The following is a 20214-nucleotide window of genomic DNA, read 5'->3' as shown; positions in this document are numbered from 1 at the left end:
ACGGGGGGCGGCGGCCCCGGCCCGCCCCGTCCGCTGCCGCCCGAGCGGCCCCGCTCCGCGCCCCGCACCGCCGGCCGGTCCCGCTGCCTCCCCCGGGCAGGCGCGCACGGCGCTTGGCACGGAGGAGCGGAGGGAGCGCGTGTGCGCTGCTGCGTGCGTGCGCGGCGGGGCTGCGTCCCGGGGCAGCGATATTCCCACGTTCCCGGCCGCAGCGATCCCACAGCGGTGACTCAGAGGCTCGGTGTCCGGCCGTACGCCCTGCACAGCCAGGAGGGAGGTGGCGGGGGGAGCACCGCCAGCCGCAGCTGCTCCCTTCCCACGTCCCGTCCCGCCGCGGCCGGGAAGCCCTGCGAGGGGAGGCGCGCATACAGGCGGCCTTGTTCCGTTGCGTTCGGGGGAAAAGTTTGCCATTGTCACGATTTGTTACCAAGTGGACGTAAATGTTAATGCCAGATAAAGACGGCTGTTTTCCCTTTCACTAAAGACGTGCACTGTTTGGAGAGAAAGAAAGAGAGAAAGAAACAAAGGAGAGAGAGCTGCTTTAACACTGCATTTTTCCCTTCCTCTGGGAAGGATGCATAACTCAGCTCCATCAAAGATCGTAAAAACATCTGTTGGATTTCAAAGGCAAGATAGAGCATTTGGGCTTGGGCTTCCCTGTGCAATGCCAGTGGCAAAGAGAGAAAGGTTTCCCATGGTAACCGAAGTGTTTAGTGTGGCATCTCCAAGCTGCGTTAAAATATGTAGTCTTAATGCACTGGTTCGTAGACCTACTCTAGCATAGTTTTTCCCTGGTGGCAAACTACAAGCTGCCTGACAGCCAGGCAGTCTGGTAGTTGTCCTGGCTTTTGAGTTAATTCCACAAAGAGCCAGTGCATTAAACACTAGGAGTCCTCAAGTTTTGGCATGGTCATGGCTCTCAGAGGAGGCACTGGGAGTCGGGAATCCTATTTACAGGGCAGGAAAGCACCCGCAGGTCTTGCTGGCTGGGGCTGATGCTCAGCATCCCTGCAAATCTAACACTCAGCACCTCACAGAATTGTAGCATCTCTGTCAGACGGGTTGAGAGGAGGCACTGCAGCTAAGAAGTCTGGAGAGTGCTTAAGAGTTAGAAGCACAGTTTTAATTGAAACTCAATGGCAGAGAGACACCTGGTCCCCTAGAGCTTCCTCAGCACTTCTCGATGGTTGAGAAAACACTGCTTTTTCTGACTTTTGTTATTAAGGAAAATAATTACAAGTAACAGCAGTGTAATAATATCTGAAATATCAAGTGCTGTATCCAATAAGCTATTCAGACAGCTAATTCCCTATTGACTCCAGAGAGATCCTGAGTTCACTGAGATGAGATTTCTCTCCATCTCTGAATCTGGCCTATAATGTGGATGCACTGTGAAGTGTAGTTCTGGTATTGGTTCTTTCCTCTGAACGCTCCATGGGTGGTGGAGGAGAACAACCAGGCGTATGTTGTCAGTTCATTCTGTAAAGGAAGTCTGTGTTCCTGTAAGGATAAGCAATCAGGTATGTGAGGTTCAGGGAGCAAGCTAGAAAATGCCAAGCCTCCAGTCCTATGGAAGTCACTAGACATCCACTGTGTTTAGCTTTGTGGTGAGATCAGGCTGCAAGAAAATTTGTTTAAATGGAAACAGCAGCATGGCTGGTGATTATAAAAGGTGGACAGGGAAGATGGGTTTCTGGTTTATCTAGCACCAATCCTGGTGCTGTGTGGCTGTCCTTGAGCCAGTTACTTAATTGTAGGTACCTCAGTTTCCTGATTTGAGGCATACTCCTGTATCTATTACTGTTTTTCAGAAGCCTAACTCACATGTTGTGAAAGATTACATTTGTAAAGCTGCTTTGAGATCCTTTGATGTCAAGTACAGCAGGATATAAATGAAGCATACTATTAATATTCGTTCATGCCTAATATTTCTACGCTTCCCATTTATTTGAAGCGTATTCCTCTAAAACCGCTGACCAAGCCTGCTGGGAAGCCTTCCTACCAGTCAGAAGGAGAGCCTTTCATTTTTTTTTTTCTTTTGCTTTTTACTTAATCATTAGAATTGCCAACAAGTTAACAAGCTGTTTTCGTTTTCAAGTCCCAGAGTGGCAGTGTCAAGAGAAGAGTTGTAATATTGTGTTCCTTTGTGCTGCAAAAATCTAACATCAATTTCTACCTTCAAGACAATGAAATACTCTAATACATTTTCTTTCCCAGCCCTGGGAACGCAGCAGGAAAATGTATTAAAGCAGCAGCTGGTTCAGTGGTGCAGATCAGTGTCTAGCTGCCTTCCCATTATAAGCTCCACTTTTTCAGCCGTTAGTGGGTTTCCAAGTTTTCTTTTGCCTATGCATCACTGATAGGTGCACCGGTATTATCAAAATTGTGGTTCATTAGTTCTTCCTGTAGTCTAGGTGGTTGGGTTTTAAGCTCCTTCTGGAAAAAAAAAATGAAAATCTAATGATGACCTGATTCATTCCAAATACATGTTAGGTTGAAGTAGTCGGTTGTTACAAATAGGGAGCACTGGCTGTTAGGCGTAATGCGGTGTGAAAGGAAAATCATTGCCCCCTTGTGTGTTGTTCTGTCTAATTGAATGCTCCTCTCCTGCAGCACTTAGCTGTGACTCAGCCGGGAGCTGCAGCACTCGGGCACAAGATGTAGGTTTTGGGAGAACGGGGCGATGGCAGGTCAGGCTCGTTACCTTCGGCGTGCTGGCAGGTGACACTGTGGGAGGTGGGCACCATGCAAGGGCTTGGTCCCAGTGCCCAGAGTGCTCCCAGGCTGCTGCCCCCAGCCCTTGGCTCCAGCTGCACCAGCCGTGTCTCGGGGCTGCCAGGACAGCCAAGGCAGCGGGAGCTGCGGCCGCTGCGTCTCCCCAGGCTGGCAGCTGGGTCGGTGTCCTGGGGGCACCCCGTCCCTGTCGTGGGAGCACTGACTTGCAATTAAGCACATGCTTATTGACTTTGTGAGACATGGGGAAAGTGTGGAGGGGAGCATGGTCTAGGTCAGGAGGTGGGTTGGTTGTTCTTGATGAGCACCACCAAAAAGTCACCAAGGAGCTGGGTAAGCAGAAGCAGCGTAGGGGAAGGAGGATGTTCCAGGGAAGGATTTGGTTTGGTTTGGTTCTTGATGTGCAGAGAGTGAGTGGGTGAGCTCTAGGTTCGGTTTCCCACAGCAAAAGTAGCTTTTTAAAATTAATTTTATATCAAATAGCAGGATGTGTTTGTAACACATGCAGCTGAGATGAAATACCTGCATGAAGTCACTGCCCTGTTTTTACTGCTAGAAGCCTGGATCAAATTTGGACCTCAGCCTCCAGAATGGAGGAGGGACATAAGCTCTCTTCAGCAGCCTGTCTTTAACGTTACATGTAGCAATGTGCTGACAGTGCTTATCGAAGCCTGGGGACACCGAGCGGGTTAACTTCATCTCCTATTCTTCCCAGCTGGACTGTGGCCCACTCGGTGTGAAGGTCAGCCCCACGGCACAGCCGGAGCATGGCACAGCTGCCAGGAGCCTGCACCCTTGTGAAAACCGGCCTGGGGAGGCTGAGCAGGATGCCTGCAGCACCACAGGAGAGGAAGTGATGGCCAGTTCCCCGTGCTGCCCCCCTGGGTGCCCCAGCACAGGACAGCTGCATGGCACCCTCTGGCCGTGGCCGGTGCCTGTGTGTTGCACCGTCTGCCTTTCTGGACAGGGAAACTGAGGCAGCTACCGGGCTGTTCTGGCTCCGTGGTTCCAGCTGCAGCAGCTCCATGCTCTCCTAAAAACTCCCTGAGAGATAATGAGAGAAAGCAGACTCATATTCCTTATGTTTAGATTTAGATTTGCTACCCAGATCTGCATCACTCCTGGGAAGAAATGTTTTAGGGTCTGCAACTCTAAAAAGGCTGAAAAACCCAATTGTTTTCTATGCTGAAAAACTTAGGCACAGCGGCATGGGATAATGATGCGTTTCAGCATTAATTCTCAAGTTTCTGGCTCTTGTGGCTTTGTGTCAGATCCTGCATGCTCATTGAACACAGTGCTTTGTGGCGTAATGATGAGATACCCACCAGTGAGTTTTACTATAACGGGCTGTTAAATAAAATGAACTCCTTGGGTAGACTGTATAAACAATTTCAGTATATGAATGCTTGTGCATGGAAATGTGGTTTGAAACCAGTAGGAAAATGTTCCCAAAGAAAAAAAAAATCATATACACGTGGGAATATGACAAAGCATCTACTTGCTGTCCAAGCACTGTGGCCTCTCTGTGGGATTGGGATTTATAGGAGCTGAGTTACTTTGAAGTGCCGGTTTATATGAATTTAGAAATTCCAAACATGAAAATAAATGTGCTCTAACCTTACATCTACTCACATAAATCCAGAGGATTAGCCAAAGAAGGGAAATTGGGAATTTACACTTAATTTGTACATCAAGAATAAAGCAGGAGTTCCTGCAGCAGACTTCATTTCTGCTTTTCACAGAAGGTGCTGTGTTGGAGGTGCTAGCGTTCACCTGAAGAGGAGAACGCCCTGTTACTACAAAGTTAGTCGTATCGGTGACATCTATTTTAGTTCAGGGTGTTGCTTTACAAGACGTCAGTGTCCCTTGCCTGTCAAGGTTTCCTCCCAAGCCTTCCTCGCCTCGCCAGTGGCCGGTCTGCCTGAGGGGTGGCTGCTGGGACCTCGGGTACCCAGGGGAGAGGCTCGGGCCAAAGCCTGAGCTTTGCTGAGATTTGGAGGACATCAGGCTTGGACCCTGAGCTGGGTACAGAGCACCTGCACTGTCCCTCACCAGGTATTAGCTAGGCATGGCAGGTGCTAGGTATGTTTCCTTGGAAACTTATGTCACTGTCAGCCTTTTACTGGGAATTAGACACACACAGCAGCTGGCAAATGCAGGACAGGAGCCGTGTGAATCTCGTCCTTCCAGGGAGGGGCTCAGCTTGATGGTCCTTGGGCCGAGTGTGCCTGGGGGCAGGCGAGTGCCCCCGCTCTTGGTGTGGGGCAGGGGTGTCCCCGGTGAGCCAAAGGCAGGGTGGGAATGTGCCCACAGGAGTCCCTGTGGCTCACGCCTGCTTGCATCTCACATGAAGCACGTTGCAAAGGGAAATCCAGTCAAAGTCACGGAAATGTCTGTGCCTGGAAAGCAGACTGTCTGCTTTAGGTGAGAGAACAGAAGATGGCTCCCGGCCTGCTTCTAACCCCGGGGCCAGTGCTGCCGGCTGCTGCTGGCCCAGGCGGGATGGGAGCAGGGTTCCCTGGCTGCGGAGAACCAGAGCCACCCCTGCAGGCTTCCAGAGAGCCACAGTCAGCTGCACAAGTATTGCTGTCCTTGATAAACACAAACTCATATTAATTTTGATCCACTGAGCTCATCAAATCTCCTGTAACTAAGTAATGGCTAAGGTGGAATACGGAAGAACCGTTTTTGCCAAGTCCAGTGTTTTACATGGAGGTACGATGTCAGCCACAGTTGCTGACTGTCATGGCCAGAGGGATGCTGGAGGAGTCTGGAGAGGTGATCACAGTCATTCAAAGGTGGTGAGCACATCTCAGCAGTTGTCCCTTCATTCAGGGGTTTCAAACCACTTGTGTTTGCAGAGCACTGGATGTTTTCCAGGGCAGGCATTGATCTCACAGACAAATGTGAACCTGCTCCTCAGGAGATCCGACCAGTGCTAGCTTGGCTGTGAGGTCTTGGTGGATGGAAATGAAGGAACTGTGGCGTCTCTTTTATGATTTTTGAAAATCTGTTTTATTGTGATTGAGACAGAAGGTGAGCAGGGCTCAGGGCAGAGGTGAACAAGGCACCTGGAGACGTGGATGGGTGCCTGGGGATGCTATAAAAACACCTCGCTCAGCCTGCTTCTAAATCCCGCTAGGCATCTATTTAAACATGTAGGCAACTGTAAACTTGTGATATTCTGGTCTGATGACCTCTTCCAGCAAGATGCTGGAAACATAATAAGTCTGAGCCCCTGGCTGTGGTAATTTGATGCAAACACAAGGCAAGCTGGAACCAGCAGCAGTTGGAAACAATCAGTTACAAACACCTGAGTGCCATCGCACACTGCCTACAGCAGCGTGGCTGGGAGTCCCAGTCCGGCCGGTGCCACAGTGTGCGAGCAGCACCAGGGCTGCAGGCGTGGACGCGTGACCGGCCCTTTGCACTGTGGTCACAACACCGAGGAGGTGATGGATGGGGTAGAAGCTCTGGGCCAGGGGGAGGAAACGTGGCTGATGTTTGAAGGCTTTTTTCCCCGCACTGTGCCCCTTGCACGAAGGGGAAGAGAAGCCAGGATGCAGGGTGCTGCTGCAGCCCTGCACAACTGCAGATGTACGTCTCTTGTTGTGAGGCCTCAGGGCTGTGCAGAGGGCTGTGCTTGGGAAGTGCTATTGCTCTCATTTCATGTGGGGACGTATGGTGGTAGACCACCCGACTGATGCCTTGTCCTTGATCGGATGGGTGGCAGTGCCAGGACTTGAGCCAAGGTCCCAGACGCTGGGGTGCTGCTGTGCCACTGTTTCAGCAGAGCACAGTGTGGGAGGGGGATGACCCGACCAGGCACCTGCTGGAAGGATCTGCTTTGCTTTTTTCTGTCTTTATTTATTTATTTATTTTGTAGGGTAGGTAAAGAAAATACTGCGGTCCTTGTTTTCTACTCAAGTGGGGAGCTAACACCTTGCAGCAAGTGGAGGAGGTGGCAGACTGTTGACGGCAAACTCCAACTTGGGAGAGACCAGCAGAATTTCTTGGCATTTTGGAGCAGAGGAGCAGCGCACATTTGGGCAGCAGCTCTGCCAGCAGCCGTGGGGATGGCTTGCTCTGAGAGGGCCTGTATCAAAAAGAGCCTGGGTGAGCCCTTGTCAGACGTGGCGTGCTGATGAGATGAGCTGATCCCAAAGCCTGTGGTGATTTTGCCTCATCAGCCTCTAAGTGACAAGCAGGGCTCATCTGGTGTGGGGAGTGCACAGAGACACAAATGCAGACCTGTGCTGGGGTGGGACTAGGATGTCCCCAGGACGGGGCATGCGGTGTCCTGTGGCAGCAGGAGTGCAGCAGTGGCTGTTTGTGCATTGAGCAGGGCTGACCTGCAGCTCCCAGCCCTGCACTTCCCTCTCCACTTGAGGATGTGTTGTTTTTCAGAGGAAGGGTGGATAAGGGTGAGCATGGTTATTAAGGCTTTTTCCGTATTGTCTTGCTGGGGCCTCTTTCAGCTTTGTCCTCCTCGGAACGCCGCATGATTGTGAGTAGCAGCACTCTCATGGGGCTGGACTGGTTGCTGGAACAGGGCTGCACATTTTTTGAGCCCAAACTGTTAGAGGGTTGCTGGTCTCATGGGATTTCAGCAGCTTGCGTGTTATTAGTGGCACTGGAGTATTAATCTCTCAATTCTAATGCAGAAGCAAAATTGTCTAAAAGGCTGGATTTTACAAGATGTACCTCTGTTAGTTGAAGGAAATTTGGAATTTGTGTTCCTGTTTCTGTCTCATCTCTGTTTAAAGTATTACACTGCATCACACTCCTTGCTTCTGGAGCAAAAACCTTCAGGTATTAGATTTTCATCCTGCCGTCTGCTGACCGCTGCCAACATTTAACGGGTTGGGAGCTACTAGTGGCCAAAAGCCATCTCTGGTGGATAGCCTGATTAAAGTGAGCCACTGAAAACGGGGTGTATTCTAAAAAAGTCTGCGTATAGTTATCTCTTTGGAAAGAGTTGGGAAATGTTTATAGCGTGATCATAACACTCAGTGAGAAGGGTGAGGTTTGCTTTTTTAAATACTATACAATACTATACAATACAATATACAATACTGTACTATTTCCCTGTCCAGAAAGGCAGCTGGTGCAGCACACAGGCCCTGGGGATGGACGTCCACATCTGGAGAGCAGCTGACGCAGGTGGTTTCCCTGCGCTTGTCCTTGTGGATCCTGGGGAGGGGGGCGCGTGTCCCTGCGCAGCTCTCCTGGGGCGGCCCCGGGGCAGCTCTGTGTCAGCACACCGGCCCCCCTGCGCCAAAGAGGGCTGCTTGGCCCCCCTTCAGCAAGGGGCTGAGGACAGGCTTCAAGCTTTTGGGAGAAACTGTAATTGTGATGCTATTCCCTGGAGTCTCCTAGTTGTAGTGTAACGTAGTGCTGAAATTTGGTGCCACAATGAGCTGCAAAATGCAGTGGAAACATTGGAAACATTGGTCTGCAAATCTTGAAGGCAGCAGAGAAAAATATTACATGATAGAGAAAGAGGAAGCTTTCCATGCTTTGACCAAATAGGAGAGGTGCTCAGTTGCTGAATCCAACAGAACCATTTATTTTAACAAAGTTTGAAATCATTCTGCAGAATTTAACTTTCTAATTGGAAAAAAAAGTACAATAAAATAGGACGTCCAAAGACGAAGTGAAGATAGAAAATATGGGTAAGTAAATAAGCACAGTGCTTTCAGAGAGAAGCCTGGAGAAAGTCTTTTGCACACAGGTGCTGTTTGTGCGATTGCTTGCGTGTGAGTTCAAGGGCTGGCTGCAGGTCAGAAGATCCTGTGTCCAGACCTTGATCCTTTCTCACTTTCCATAGCCATCCACTCAACTTATTACTTGGATTTCCTCAGTCCTAAAAATGAGGGCAGAGGTCTCTATCTCATATGTTAGTTTCAAAAAAAGGTATGTTTGTGAGCAGCATGTGTCCCTTAAAGCATGGTTGTTATGCCTTGATCACTTGTATGTTCAGAGGGCTCGCTTAATGAGCAGAAAGACTTGCTCTAACCTTGCATGCCAAGCTCTCCAGCTGGCTGGGTGCCGGGAGCAGGTGGCGTTGCTTTGTTTCTGACTGCCCCTACCAAGACTTCTGAGCACACGCTGCGCATGGCAGCCCCTGCGGAGGGCTCCTCGTCCGCCTGCCAGTGTGGGAGTGATGCTGCGAGTCAGGGAAGCACCAGGTTTTATTGAGGATGCATAAAAGAAGAACACAATTCTGCTTATTATCTCAGAGCTTAATTGATTTGGCAGAACTAATGAGGAAAATACAGGAAAATATTTACTATAAACTATAGCTAAATGAAGCAGATTTGAACTGACACATGCAAAAGACCAGTTGTGTTAGGTAAGAAGTTGTTACTCTAATGGATGCTTTTTTCAGCACAGTCGCACAGATATGCCTTCAATGCACTTTGAAGATGTAAAGTGCTAAGTATTAGCAGTAGCAATAAGAAAAAAATAACCTCTGAAGATTGAGGAGCCAAACTGACTGTTCACCCAGGATTCCTTCTTGTGGGAAGGAGCTCGAATATTTTGAAATTGTGGTTACTGAAGCCAAAGCTAAGCATAAATGAGAAACACAGTTCGTGTGGTAGAAGGGGGGACTCTCCTCAGGAAAGAGCAGCTAAGAAAATACAGTCTGAATAAATCAGACATCTTATTCCAAACAATTTCAACAGGGATGCTTCAGAGCAGCCAGAATGCCTGTGGAAGGAGGCACTTATAAATTCTCTTTGTCCCTGCAGAACTGGTCAGAGGAATGGTGCTTCCAACAGGGGAGGGTTTAAAGGACATACATACGAACTCGTGCTGCTCCAGTGCTTGCTGTTTTGACTGTGACAGCCCCTCTGGAGCCTGTTGTTTGTTAATCCTTCACCCTGCCCATCCGAGGGGATTTGATTGTATAATCTGAAGTATTGTATTTAATGCAGGATGAAGACCAGCATAATAAGCTTGACCAGTATTCTTGTCAGCATGAAGGATATGGAATTTCAGTTAAAGGGCTCCATTTCTCTGCTTCGAGTGGCTCCCCGTTCAGTCGCTGGTGCTGCCCATGGCTCCGTCTCTGCAGAGTGTGTGAGAGCAGGGGCACGGTGCTGGGTACACCCGTGGGCAGGTGCAGGGCTGATGTGAGCGGTTTGATCTGAGCTTGGTCTGGCCATCAGCTGGTTAAAGGTCTCGGTCTTTCTGTGCCTTTGCAGGCTCCCTTCTGAAACAGCTGCTCATTTGGTTTTGGGCAGTAGGTGGGCTTGGCTTGCTAGGTCAGCCCTGGTCCCATGTCTGGCTGCAGATGCACAGCGTGCTTAGCCCCTCATTTTACAACAGATGAGTGCTTTGGTCTTTGCTGAAAACTCCAGAAACTAGTGAAAAACAGAACTAGTGATATGGGCATGCTGGGACGAACAGCAGCAAGGCCCTCACACACCTCTTGCTGCTGCTTGTAATGAATCCTGATTAATCCTTGTGCAACTGCTGAGCAGGTTTAAGGGGATGAAAAGTCCCAGGAGAATCACTTGTCTGCAGTGTTTGCTGCTGCTGGCCTTTCCTAATGGCGATTGTTACTGTGCTTGGTTTCACTCATTATTTGCTCTGCTCACTTAATCTGAGGGACACTGGTCTGAATTCCTTGGTCATTTCAATCAGGTGAGTTTCCCAGGGGAAACTGCAGAGAGTGAATGTCAGGAGCTGGCAGGAAAGAAAAGGGGTTGAGTCAAGGGTAGGGAGAGGGAAAAATGAGTTTTATAAGACAGGAAAAGAAAAGCTCTCCTGTAAAATAAAAATGAAGATAACAGGCTGAAAAACTGCCAGGAACTCTGCAGAAGCCAAAGAGACGCTTTTTGGCATGGGGGTGACATTTGTCTGCTGTGGAGGGGAGGAGCTGCTGAACTGATACAGTCATTTTTCTCTCTGTGCAACCGATGCATCTATTCTGCTGGATGCCGCTGGCTTTGGTACAGTGAATGCTCGTTTGTCAAGGGAATGGTGATTCATGGGGATTCGACAGAGGGAATCTGTTGATAGTTTTTTATAAGCAATTACTGTTATTCAGCAAGCCGTTAACTTTCCCGTCTCATGGCGGGAAGGCTGCCACTGGGCAGGAGCGGTTCGGGTGCTGGGCTGTGAGCAGCTGGTGCCAGCCTGGCTTTGTTTGAGGCAGGGGAGAGCCTCACTTCTGCACAGCGCAGCGGCCAGCCCAGCGCGACCTCCCTGTTCTTGAGACTTGGGCTGAGAATGCAGCAGCAGAAGTGACGTTCCAGTAAAACCTGAGGCAAAGCTGTCATTAGTCCCCTGTCCTGCTCCCATCCGCCCTGCCAGGGGCAGCTTCATGGCAGTGTGACAAGCACATCTTTCCCTGCGATGTTTGGGATTTGTCCCCAAGCAGTGGTGGTGCCGGGGCCGCAGTGCTCCCACTTGCACTCAGGCGGGGTGGGAGGCACCCGGGGAGCGTGGCTGCATGCAGCAGCTCCTGGACATAAATAAACACAGAGGTCGGCAGAAGTGGTCCCAAGAGCTGTGTGAGTGGCCTCTTGCACACACTTCAGGCCCTTCAGGGTAACATCTGGGCAGATGCTATCTGCCGGCATCGGTGGAGCCCCAGTTTACGGCACCAGGAATCTGCCCCCTGTGTCTGGACAGCGCTGGGCCGGGGCAGCCACTGGTGCAGTGGCCCCATGCCCCATGGCTCCCTGCGGGCGGGATGTGGTCCAGGTCATGGCTGAGAGCAGACAGACCCTTGTTTGGATAGCCCGTTAGTTGTGCTACGCTGGTGGCTAGCAGCGCAGCGTGGGCCAGGGCTGGCATTGTGCAAAACACAGCAGAAATGGCTGCTTCCTCGCTCAAGAAACTTGTAGTCTGAGTAAACAGCAAAAACAGGGTGCAAATGTAATTTTGAGCCTTTGCTAAGGAAGTCTGCTGTGCAGTGTGGGTGCTGATTGCTCAATGTGGATGATTCTTGAGAAAAATGCAGCAAGATTCAATTTTTCAGCGGTACTCAGCCTGAGTGCCTCAACTGGTTAAGAGTGCACATTGATTTGCCTCCCGTCGCCTAAAAAACATGATGGGAAGTCAGAGGAGCTCTCTGATAATGCTCGCCTTTGCGGCAGCACTACAATTAGAGACCGCTTACGTCTCAAGTGCCTTAACAGTGGAGTCCTCTTCTAACGATGACATTTTCCTCCAGGCATCCTAAAAAGCCTGTTTTTGACAGCTCTGGTTGCAACACTCAGGCAGATAAACGCATGATTGTGTGTACAAACTGCTGGCAACACTGGGAGGGCTCTGTAATGAATAGGCTGTGCCTGGGGAGGGATCCTGTGGCCGAGTCTGGGCTCTGCCGGACACAGAAGGGGACTTGTGCTTTCTGTTTTCATAATGCAACTGAGTCTGCTGGCCACCATCTCTCACTCTGCCCGTGTTGTTATGGTGCTTGTGGAATATTTCCACATTGGTTTTTAGCTTCTCTTCTTGTTTAGCTTTGAATCCATGCCCTGCTATTCTCTTCGGACAATATCCAAATTATTTTCAATATTCTGTCTGCAGTCAGAGATTTCCCTGAGTCATACCTAAATGTTAATAAAAGCCTAATGGTTTATGTTAAGGAAGGCAGGAGATAAGGCTAGAGACCTTTTATCACAGAACTTAATGGCCTGAAAATGTCAGTTGTGTGGGAGCAACTGCCAAATTTTGAGCCTATGAAGACGATTGCTAAGTCCCACAAATCAACAAGTTTGGAGCAGATTATCGGATGCTGGCTATGTCATTTTCCCAGGACTCCAGGCATGTTAGGAGCCAACACTTTAATCCACTCTGATACGATGCATGAAAGGGGTGGGTTTGCTTTCCTCTCACTGCTGCATTGCAAAGCTTTCAGGCTCTCTCTAGTACAGTAAGGAAGAGCTTGCTTGCTGAAAGCAAAAGCTGCAGGGCTTCTTTCTGAACTGCAGCCTGGTTTTGATTCAGAAATAAACTCCCATCTTTGCTTAAGAACTATTTTTAAGGTCACAAAGACAGGATACAAAAATCAGTACATTTCATGGTTTTCCTGAGTGCTGCCTCACCACTCCTCTTCCTCCTTCTGTTTCCAGCAGACTTCCTTCCGAAACCGACATCCTGCGAGCCTGCCTCTGGGGCACAGCGCGCAGGGCTGGGGGACTGGTAATGGAAATTCTGGTAAATCGCTTCTTCAGTTTGTGCCGTTCTAGGCCAGGGATAAAGGACTGAACTTGCACTGCGAAAGCAGCTGAACGCTTGAGCTCTGATGTGTTTGGAAATGTTTCATCTCTGTCCCGTGTTGTCTTTCTGATCACACTCGGGTTAATCTGACTAACCCTCCTCTAAGGAGTTGCTCCTTGGTTTGGGTTCACTTGCCCCATTTTTGACATTTTGTAGAAATACAAAGTACGCCCTCCTTGTGAGCGTGTGGGGTGGCAGCGCCGCTGCTCACCTTGTGCTGGTCATGGGCTGTTGGCGGCTTGTGCCCGGGGCAGCTCCCCTGTAGCCTGAGAGTGGCAAGGGCAAATCTGTTGGGTGCAGAGGGACCCAGATCTAGGCTCCCCCTTCAGTATTTCTGTGAGTTACTCAGTATCCACAGTTGTGTAGCAGAAAAATAATGGCAATGCAATAAATGCCCATAGGACTGCTTTAAAATGCAAATGGTGGAAAGGTACGGGTTTGGGAAGAAAAGTTTTATTTATGCCTTCCTCACTGCAGGGTAGGTCACTCTGGCTTAAGACGGAGCAAGATTTCACCCATTCGGTATCAGGAATGCCTTTCAGCACAACTTCTAAGTGAAATTTCCCAAGCTGTGGTGATTATCTGGAGTGATCGTCTGGTGCCTGCATAAGGATGTGCCTTGGTCATATCCTGTTTACCCTAAAATGACAGAGTTAAAATATCTCCTCAGTGCTGTAGTTTACAGACAGAAGCAGCATATTGTGTCACCCCACCCTGGAGACCATGTGAGGGAAACACCATATGTCTCCTGCTTGTCCTTTGGAAGAGCTGATGTCATTTAAAGAAAGGTGTTTTAAAGGAAGGATGTATGTGACCAAAATAATGCTTGGCCTGCATTAGAATAGTTACATCCTGTTTACCATGAAAAACACTTTGCGTTTATATTGGGTCTGTAAAGCGTGATTTATAAACAGGCAGAGAGAGTAGATAAGGAGCTCCCGTTGGCTTCAGCCGTCTGTGGAAGGAAAGGCTTGTGCCCCGGGCTGGGGGAGGCTGGTGGAGGACCGACACCGCTGCCCCCGGGAGGCTCCTCCGAGCGTGCCTCCTGGTGCCCAGGCTGCCCCGCGCCTCAGCCTCCAGCAGGAGGGAGCCCTGGGAGCCTCGGTTCCTCGGTGTTGGTAAAGAGCGGTGAAGTGGAGCTAGAGATAAGTGTCCCCAGAACAAATAAATAAAACCAAGTGCCTTTCTGAAGGTTTGTCTGTGTGTGGAAGGAGCCACTAAATCAGGAAAATGAATGGCTTGCCATTGCCTGTGTGTAGCATAAAGATATAGTGTTGCCCAGTTACAGGGGAAACATACACCTCAGAATTTGGGCTGCAGTTGTTTTTTGTTTGTTTGTTTGTTTTGTTTTGTTTTGTTTTAACAGAATGAAATACTGTGAAGCTGCAAAATATGTTTAGCAAAGTCACCTGCATCCAGAACATTTGATCCTTTCATCTCGCGCCTGTATAAACCAAGCTGCAGTTCTGAGCATGTTGCCTCCTCTCAGCGCTGTCCTGAGCAGAGGCCCAGAGGCTGGCCTTGTCCTCCAAACCTGCGATCAGGAGCTGCTCCAGGTCCGGGGGCTTCAAACCAACTGAACAGGGGGTAGAGCTGAATGCAGTCTGGTTCCGTTAGTGAAATAATACTGGTGCTACAGGAATTGCGACACAAGACCGGTGCACTCAGCCCAGGAAGGGAGGGATGTGCTAAACAGGCTGGTCGTCAGCTCCTGCGTGGTAGAAACATGTGGTCCAGTGTCCTAACAGATACAGCCTCAATCCCTGCATTTGTTCTGCTTAAATTAGCACTCTCAAGTATTGTTTCAGCAGGGATATCTGTGGTACGTCTGACTTCAGTAAGGCATAAAACATGCTTGGTGGCGGGGGTGTGGGTTGAGGTCCGTCAGCGCTCTCCTGCCTGACGTGGTGTGTAAGTGCTTCCCGTGGCCAGGGCCGTAATTGCCTCTGCTTTTAGGCTAGCACCAGCCTGCAAATACCTGCAGTTGTCGTCCTGTGTGCTGCATGCCAACACCCAGCGAGGGTGACAGCGCAATTGCGGCTTTTGAGATGAGCCTGAAATGACACTGCAGATGATGTGGTAATGGCCCTCGAAACATGCCCATCATTTGAACGGCGCCAGCTGCCCCCACAGCACTTCATAAAAGCTGCTGTGGGAGTGACAGCAGGTAAATTGTCGGCAGCAAGACTGTTGTGATATTCAGACGTTGTTGAATCCATCCACATTGTCTGAGGAGAAATTATAAGGAGAATCTCAGAGGATTCAGGGTGAGAGCGGTCATAAATCTTGGGTGCGTCTCAGCAGGGAAGGAGAAATATGAAGCATCAGTCTAGTTTTTAAATGCTGCCGTCATGCAGTGGCGGTGCTAATTAATTTAGCACAGAATGGTCAAGTCTGTTGTCTTGCTGTGGGCCAAGTAAGCCAAATACCTGCTCACAGACTAGGTCTAGGTGACATAGAGGAGGAGTCCTTACATTTTTTCCTCTGTCATTGTTCTTTTGCACCTGTTAATGAGTGGGAGCGGGAGCCTTGGCACCAGCCTGGACAGCTCTCACCAGCAGCACTGGTACGAAGCTCTGTGGGAGCAGTGGTTGGGCTTCAAGGCTGTGCATCGCGGCCAGCTCCCACCACAGCTGGGCTTCTGCTGGAGCTGCAGCTCCTGGCTTGGGATATCTTCAGTTTAACTTTTTGTAACAGCCAGCTCCTGCTCCCTCACAGCTTTGGGAGCAGTTTGGCAAAAGAGACTGGAGGCAGATATTAAGGATCTTGTAGTCTCATGTGCAGGGCACAGCTCATACTTGCTCACCAGGGCATGGCGCGCTGTGAGCGGCTGCAGCCCATGGGGCCAGGCTGGGCAGTCGTGGTGGCTCCAGCATTTCTGGGACAAGTTTAGGTGCTGCTGCTCTCCCCTCTGTGCCCAGGCTGTGGGGATACCTCCATCACTGATCTGCTCCTGCCTGGCTAGCAGCCTCCTGCCTTCTGTGTCTGCTGGCCTGATCCTGCTCCCAGGCTGCTCTCCTTGTGTCTCAGTCCATCAGTGGGCAGCCCTTGCAATGAAGCGTTGCATGACTTGGCCAGGCATGTGAGGATCTGCACCAGTGGAATTTTTTCTGTTGACTCCAGCAGCAGCAAGAGCAGAGCCTGGATTTACAGTCCTGCTGGTCTCCAGTGAGTCTTTTTTCGTCTCCCTTGGCTCTGTTCTAACTCATTTCCTCACTTGGTTGCAGGGAAATAATATTCTAACTTCTTTTACTTGATGAACCTTCCCTTCTCCTGCCTGGCTCACAGCTGCCCGGCACAGCAGTGGTGCCCACGGGGTGGGGGCAGTGGGGCCGTGGTTGTGCCACGGGAGCAGAGCAGGCGGCCGTGTGCTGGGCTGGTCCCTGGCTGTCTGAGACCTCGCTGGGAAGGGCCAGGGGCACCCAGAGCACAGGGAGGAAACCCTTCGCTGCTTCCTTCCCACCCCTGCTCGCCCCTGGACTTTGGTGCCTGGCCCCACGGGCTCCTCGCAGGACATGGGCTGGGACAGGTGCCAGGGCCGTGGGTAGGTGTGAAGTGGGCTCACGGGCAGCGTCCCCGTGTACGGCATGGAAGCCCCGTGCTGCTGTGAGCAATGGGACCCTGCCTGGCGGACACCTGCCTGGGGTGCCTGTGTCAGGACAACCCCAGCAGCCGTGCTGGTGCTGCCCTGCTCCTTCCCACAGCAGGGTTAGAGCCCTCCTTCGGCTTGTCCAAGGCAACCCAGCGAAGCCTGTTCCTTGAGCTTAATCAGGTCTGGCTCTGAGGACAGTCCTCGCAAGCATGAGGGAGGCTCCATCATCGCTCCTGCCCCCAGATGGACCTGCATTTTCCTGTTGAATGGCTCAGCAGTGAGGCCTTTTCCTTGGGCTCAGAGATCTGAGCCCTACTGGCGGAAGGCAGGACCTGGCCTGGTGCAGCCACTAACGCACACGTGTCCCCACAGCTGCAGCCGGAGCAGCTGGACTGCGGAGCAGCACACCTGCAGCACCCGCTGGCCATTGTGAACCCCATCACCGCCACCCCCGTGTTCACCTACAACGGCCTCACCGCAGTGGCGGTCGCCAGCGTCAATAACTACACCGTGGTGTTCCTGGGCACTGCCAGCGGAGGACTCCTGAAGGCAAGTGCAGGGTGCAGAGGCTGGGGGAACGGGGAGGGCCAGGGGCTGCCCCTGCCAATGTCCATTGTTGGGTTTATCTAACACCTGCCTTTGTTTGGTGATAAAGAACTAATTGGACGCTGCTGTGATGGGTACGGCGATATATGCTGCCTGGCGACTGGTGGCTGTTAATTACGGTTCTGCAAGCAGGATGTACTTGATGAAACCTGTGCTGGAAATGTTATTGTGCAGCATTTAATTATTAGCAGCTCTTCTAATAAATTCTCCCTGTGAGCTGATGGCTTTTGAAGGCTCCATATAGACAAGGGAATCACCGAGCAATACTTTTGCCAGTGCTGAGTCCAAAGCAGGTGTGAATCCAGGCATCTGATGGAGCTGAAGTATCTATTTTAAACAATGTGCCAAAGGCAGTGCAGAGCAAAGCAGTGCCTGCAGCCAAGATGCAAGGCCGAGGTTTCAGTAACTTCAGTGCTTGAAGTCTGCCAAAGAAACTTTTGATTCCAGCCAGACACAACAGTTTGGTGTATTCTGAGTGTCAAAAGTCCATAGAGAGAGGGGAGAGAAAGCCCTGAAGGAGAGAAATGCTGATACCTGCTTTGTCTCAGCCTGGAGTAAGTAGTGCATAATATGGAATATTGGATCAAAATGCTTGGAGAAAAGAAAACTGATCCCATCTCTTCTCTTGCTTCCAAGTGCTCCCGGCAGAAATGTGGGAACGATCACAAAGCAACTTGCTGCTTTGATTTTTGCCAGAAGGGACAAGTAATTCAGGAGGGTGGGAGGCGGCTGGCATCCTCGCCAGGTGCACTGTGCCGGGAGAGAGGCACATACCACACGCAGAGCTGCCCGTGTTCACACAGTATTAACAGCTCTGCTTCCATTACCATTTCAGAGAAAGCAGCCTTATCTGCTGAACCTCCATTAGGGAGAGGCTCCTGGCTACCCTTTGCTGGGATAATTTGCTCAGATAGCTCTAATCTAATTCTGCAACACAGCTGCATAACCAGAAGCCCTTTTACCTTCGGGGCTCCTTGTTATTTGGCACGGGATACAAGATACTTTGCGTGAGTTATCATTCAGATTTGTTGCCTGAGAAAAGACAGCAAAGGGGCAGAAATAGTGCTCAACCGGCTCCTGCCAGCAGCAATTATGGCTGCCAGGGTATGGGGAATTAATCAGGTAGGCTGCAGACAGGCATCTCTTGAGGGCCATTAACTGTGCCACATCCAGCAAAGTCATTAAAGGAAAAGCAGTGCTTGGAAGGCAGCAGCCAGTGTAAAGGTGTGGCAGGGTGTCCCATCCCTGAAGGAGGCGTGGGTGCAGCAGGGCTTGGTGTTCTGGCAAGCCACCCTGTCTCAAGTTACGAGTCTGTAGAAAGTGGTGCTGTGGTGGGATCACACGGAACTTCAGCCACCCCGGCTGCAGCCACAAGCTGGGGACATGGTGTGGGCTGTCTGTGCTCTCACCTGTTCCCCCTGCTCTCATTAGCACCCGTGCAGCCCAGCTGAGGTGGTGGATGCATGTGCTTGGACAGATGGATGTCCCCTGGCATATCACTGGCCCAGCTCCAGCGGGAGGACCAGTGCTCTCTGCATGGCTGCTGGGGCTCTCCCGGGGCCGTGCAGCTCCGTGTGGATCCAGGGGAAGTGTCTGGGTGGTCCAGGAGGCAGAGGGACCTAGGGACAGCACCTGGGAACAGCCAGGGGTTAGAGAAGAGCTCAGCTAGAAGAGAGAAAGAATCGCCACAAAACTGAAGTGAAGGTGTCAGGGCTTGGTTCTTGCACATTGTGGGTGATCTCAGGCAAATTATTTATCTTCTGGATAGCCAGGTTTTAAAATAGGGATAATGATCATTCTCTGTTTCTACATAGCTGCTTGCAGTGCCTGCATACAGCTTCTAGCACAGGGAAGTCCTGTGTATTGAGATTGTTAGCTATCTTACTAGGACATGTTGGTGCAGCTCTAATATAAGAATTAATGAATCCTGTGTTAATTAATTAATCTACACTTTAGAGAGAACAGGCACGCTTGGTCCTTACAATTATTGCCTCCCTTTGCTAGTACAGAGGTAGGAATTTTCCTCTCTCCCTTTCTGTTTTAAGCTGAAAAGTGACTGTCACAAAATTGTGTAGCACTATTGTTATTTCCTCTCAGCAATGCCACATTTAATTTGCTGAGTTTTCAAGTCAAATGCCAAGACATTCTGGGATCTGAAAGGCAGGCTGATGCTTTGCAGCCTCTTCCATCACTGCCAGTGGTTCAGCTGGTGATTCATGAGGCAAGGTAGGATTCAGTTCTCTTGCTGCAGCTGCTGTGGTCTCCTGGTGTTAGCAGGGATAAAAGCTTCTTCTGGCTGGGAATGACAACACTTATTCTTCAAATACACAGGGAGAAGGGGATGCCGTGTTATACAACCACATTGCTGATTTTTGCTGTTTTTCATTAAACGTTGGAAATAAATGTTCTTTGTAACAAAAATGCACATATGTATGTAATGAGGGCTGAAGGCTGATGCCACTTTCAACAGGGTACAGCGAGAGCAGCACGGCTGTGGCGTGCTGGCGTTTCACTGACATGGGAACCGTCATGCAGCCACGTAGCCAAGCTGTGCAGTGGGTAGAGCCTTAGGCTAGAAGTTTTCCAGGCAGTCTCTTAAATAGAGGGCGTTAGACTGAGAGACCAAGGGGCGTGAGGTTTGCTCATCCTGAGGTATTGCTCCTGCTTGTGGTATGGGCTTTCTGGAACATGTAGTGGCTTCCCTGTGCCACAGAGCTGGCTTTGCTATAAACCTCTACATGTGCAGATTGTAAAGCATTTAGAGATATGCAGCACTCAAAAATGTGGAACACCTTTAGATACTGTTTTGGTTCTTGTTTGTAACTGAGGAAAAGTAACCTCCCCATAGTGTTTGAAAAATGGTGAGTGGCTTCTTCTCACTACAGATTAACCTGGATAGCGCCATGAAGGTTGTCAGCAGGAGATCCATTTCAGTGGCTTACGGAGAGCCTGTCCACCCCATCATGCAGTTCGATCCTTCTGATTCCACCTTCCTCTATCTGATGACATCCTATCAGGTGAGATCTGCATTTTTCAGGAAA

General features: G+C 50.3%; 1 protein-coding gene across 1 annotated transcript in view; it reads left to right on the top strand.

Annotated features, from left to right (window-relative positions):
- Positions 1–15057: 15057 nt before the first annotated feature.
- The window catches only part of PLXND1 (plexin D1), a 63322-nt gene continuing 58165 nt past the window's right edge, over positions 15058–20214 (top strand). The window contains exons 1-3 of the mRNA XM_035337902.1: positions 15058–15142; positions 16893–17116; positions 20059–20190. Of these exons, the coding sequence (XP_035193793.1) occupies positions 15058–15142; positions 16893–17116; positions 20059–20190 (441 nt within the window). The remainder of the gene's footprint in view (positions 15143–16892; positions 17117–20058; positions 20191–20214) is intronic.

Source organism: Oxyura jamaicensis, chromosome 12 (assembly GCF_011077185.1).
Source record: "Oxyura jamaicensis isolate SHBP4307 breed ruddy duck chromosome 12, BPBGC_Ojam_1.0, whole genome shotgun sequence".
In the NCBI taxonomy this organism is placed as follows: domain Eukaryota; kingdom Metazoa; phylum Chordata; class Aves; order Anseriformes; family Anatidae; genus Oxyura; species Oxyura jamaicensis.
Note: the sequence above shows the minus strand (reverse complement) of the source record. Positions and strands in the feature narration are given on the sequence as shown.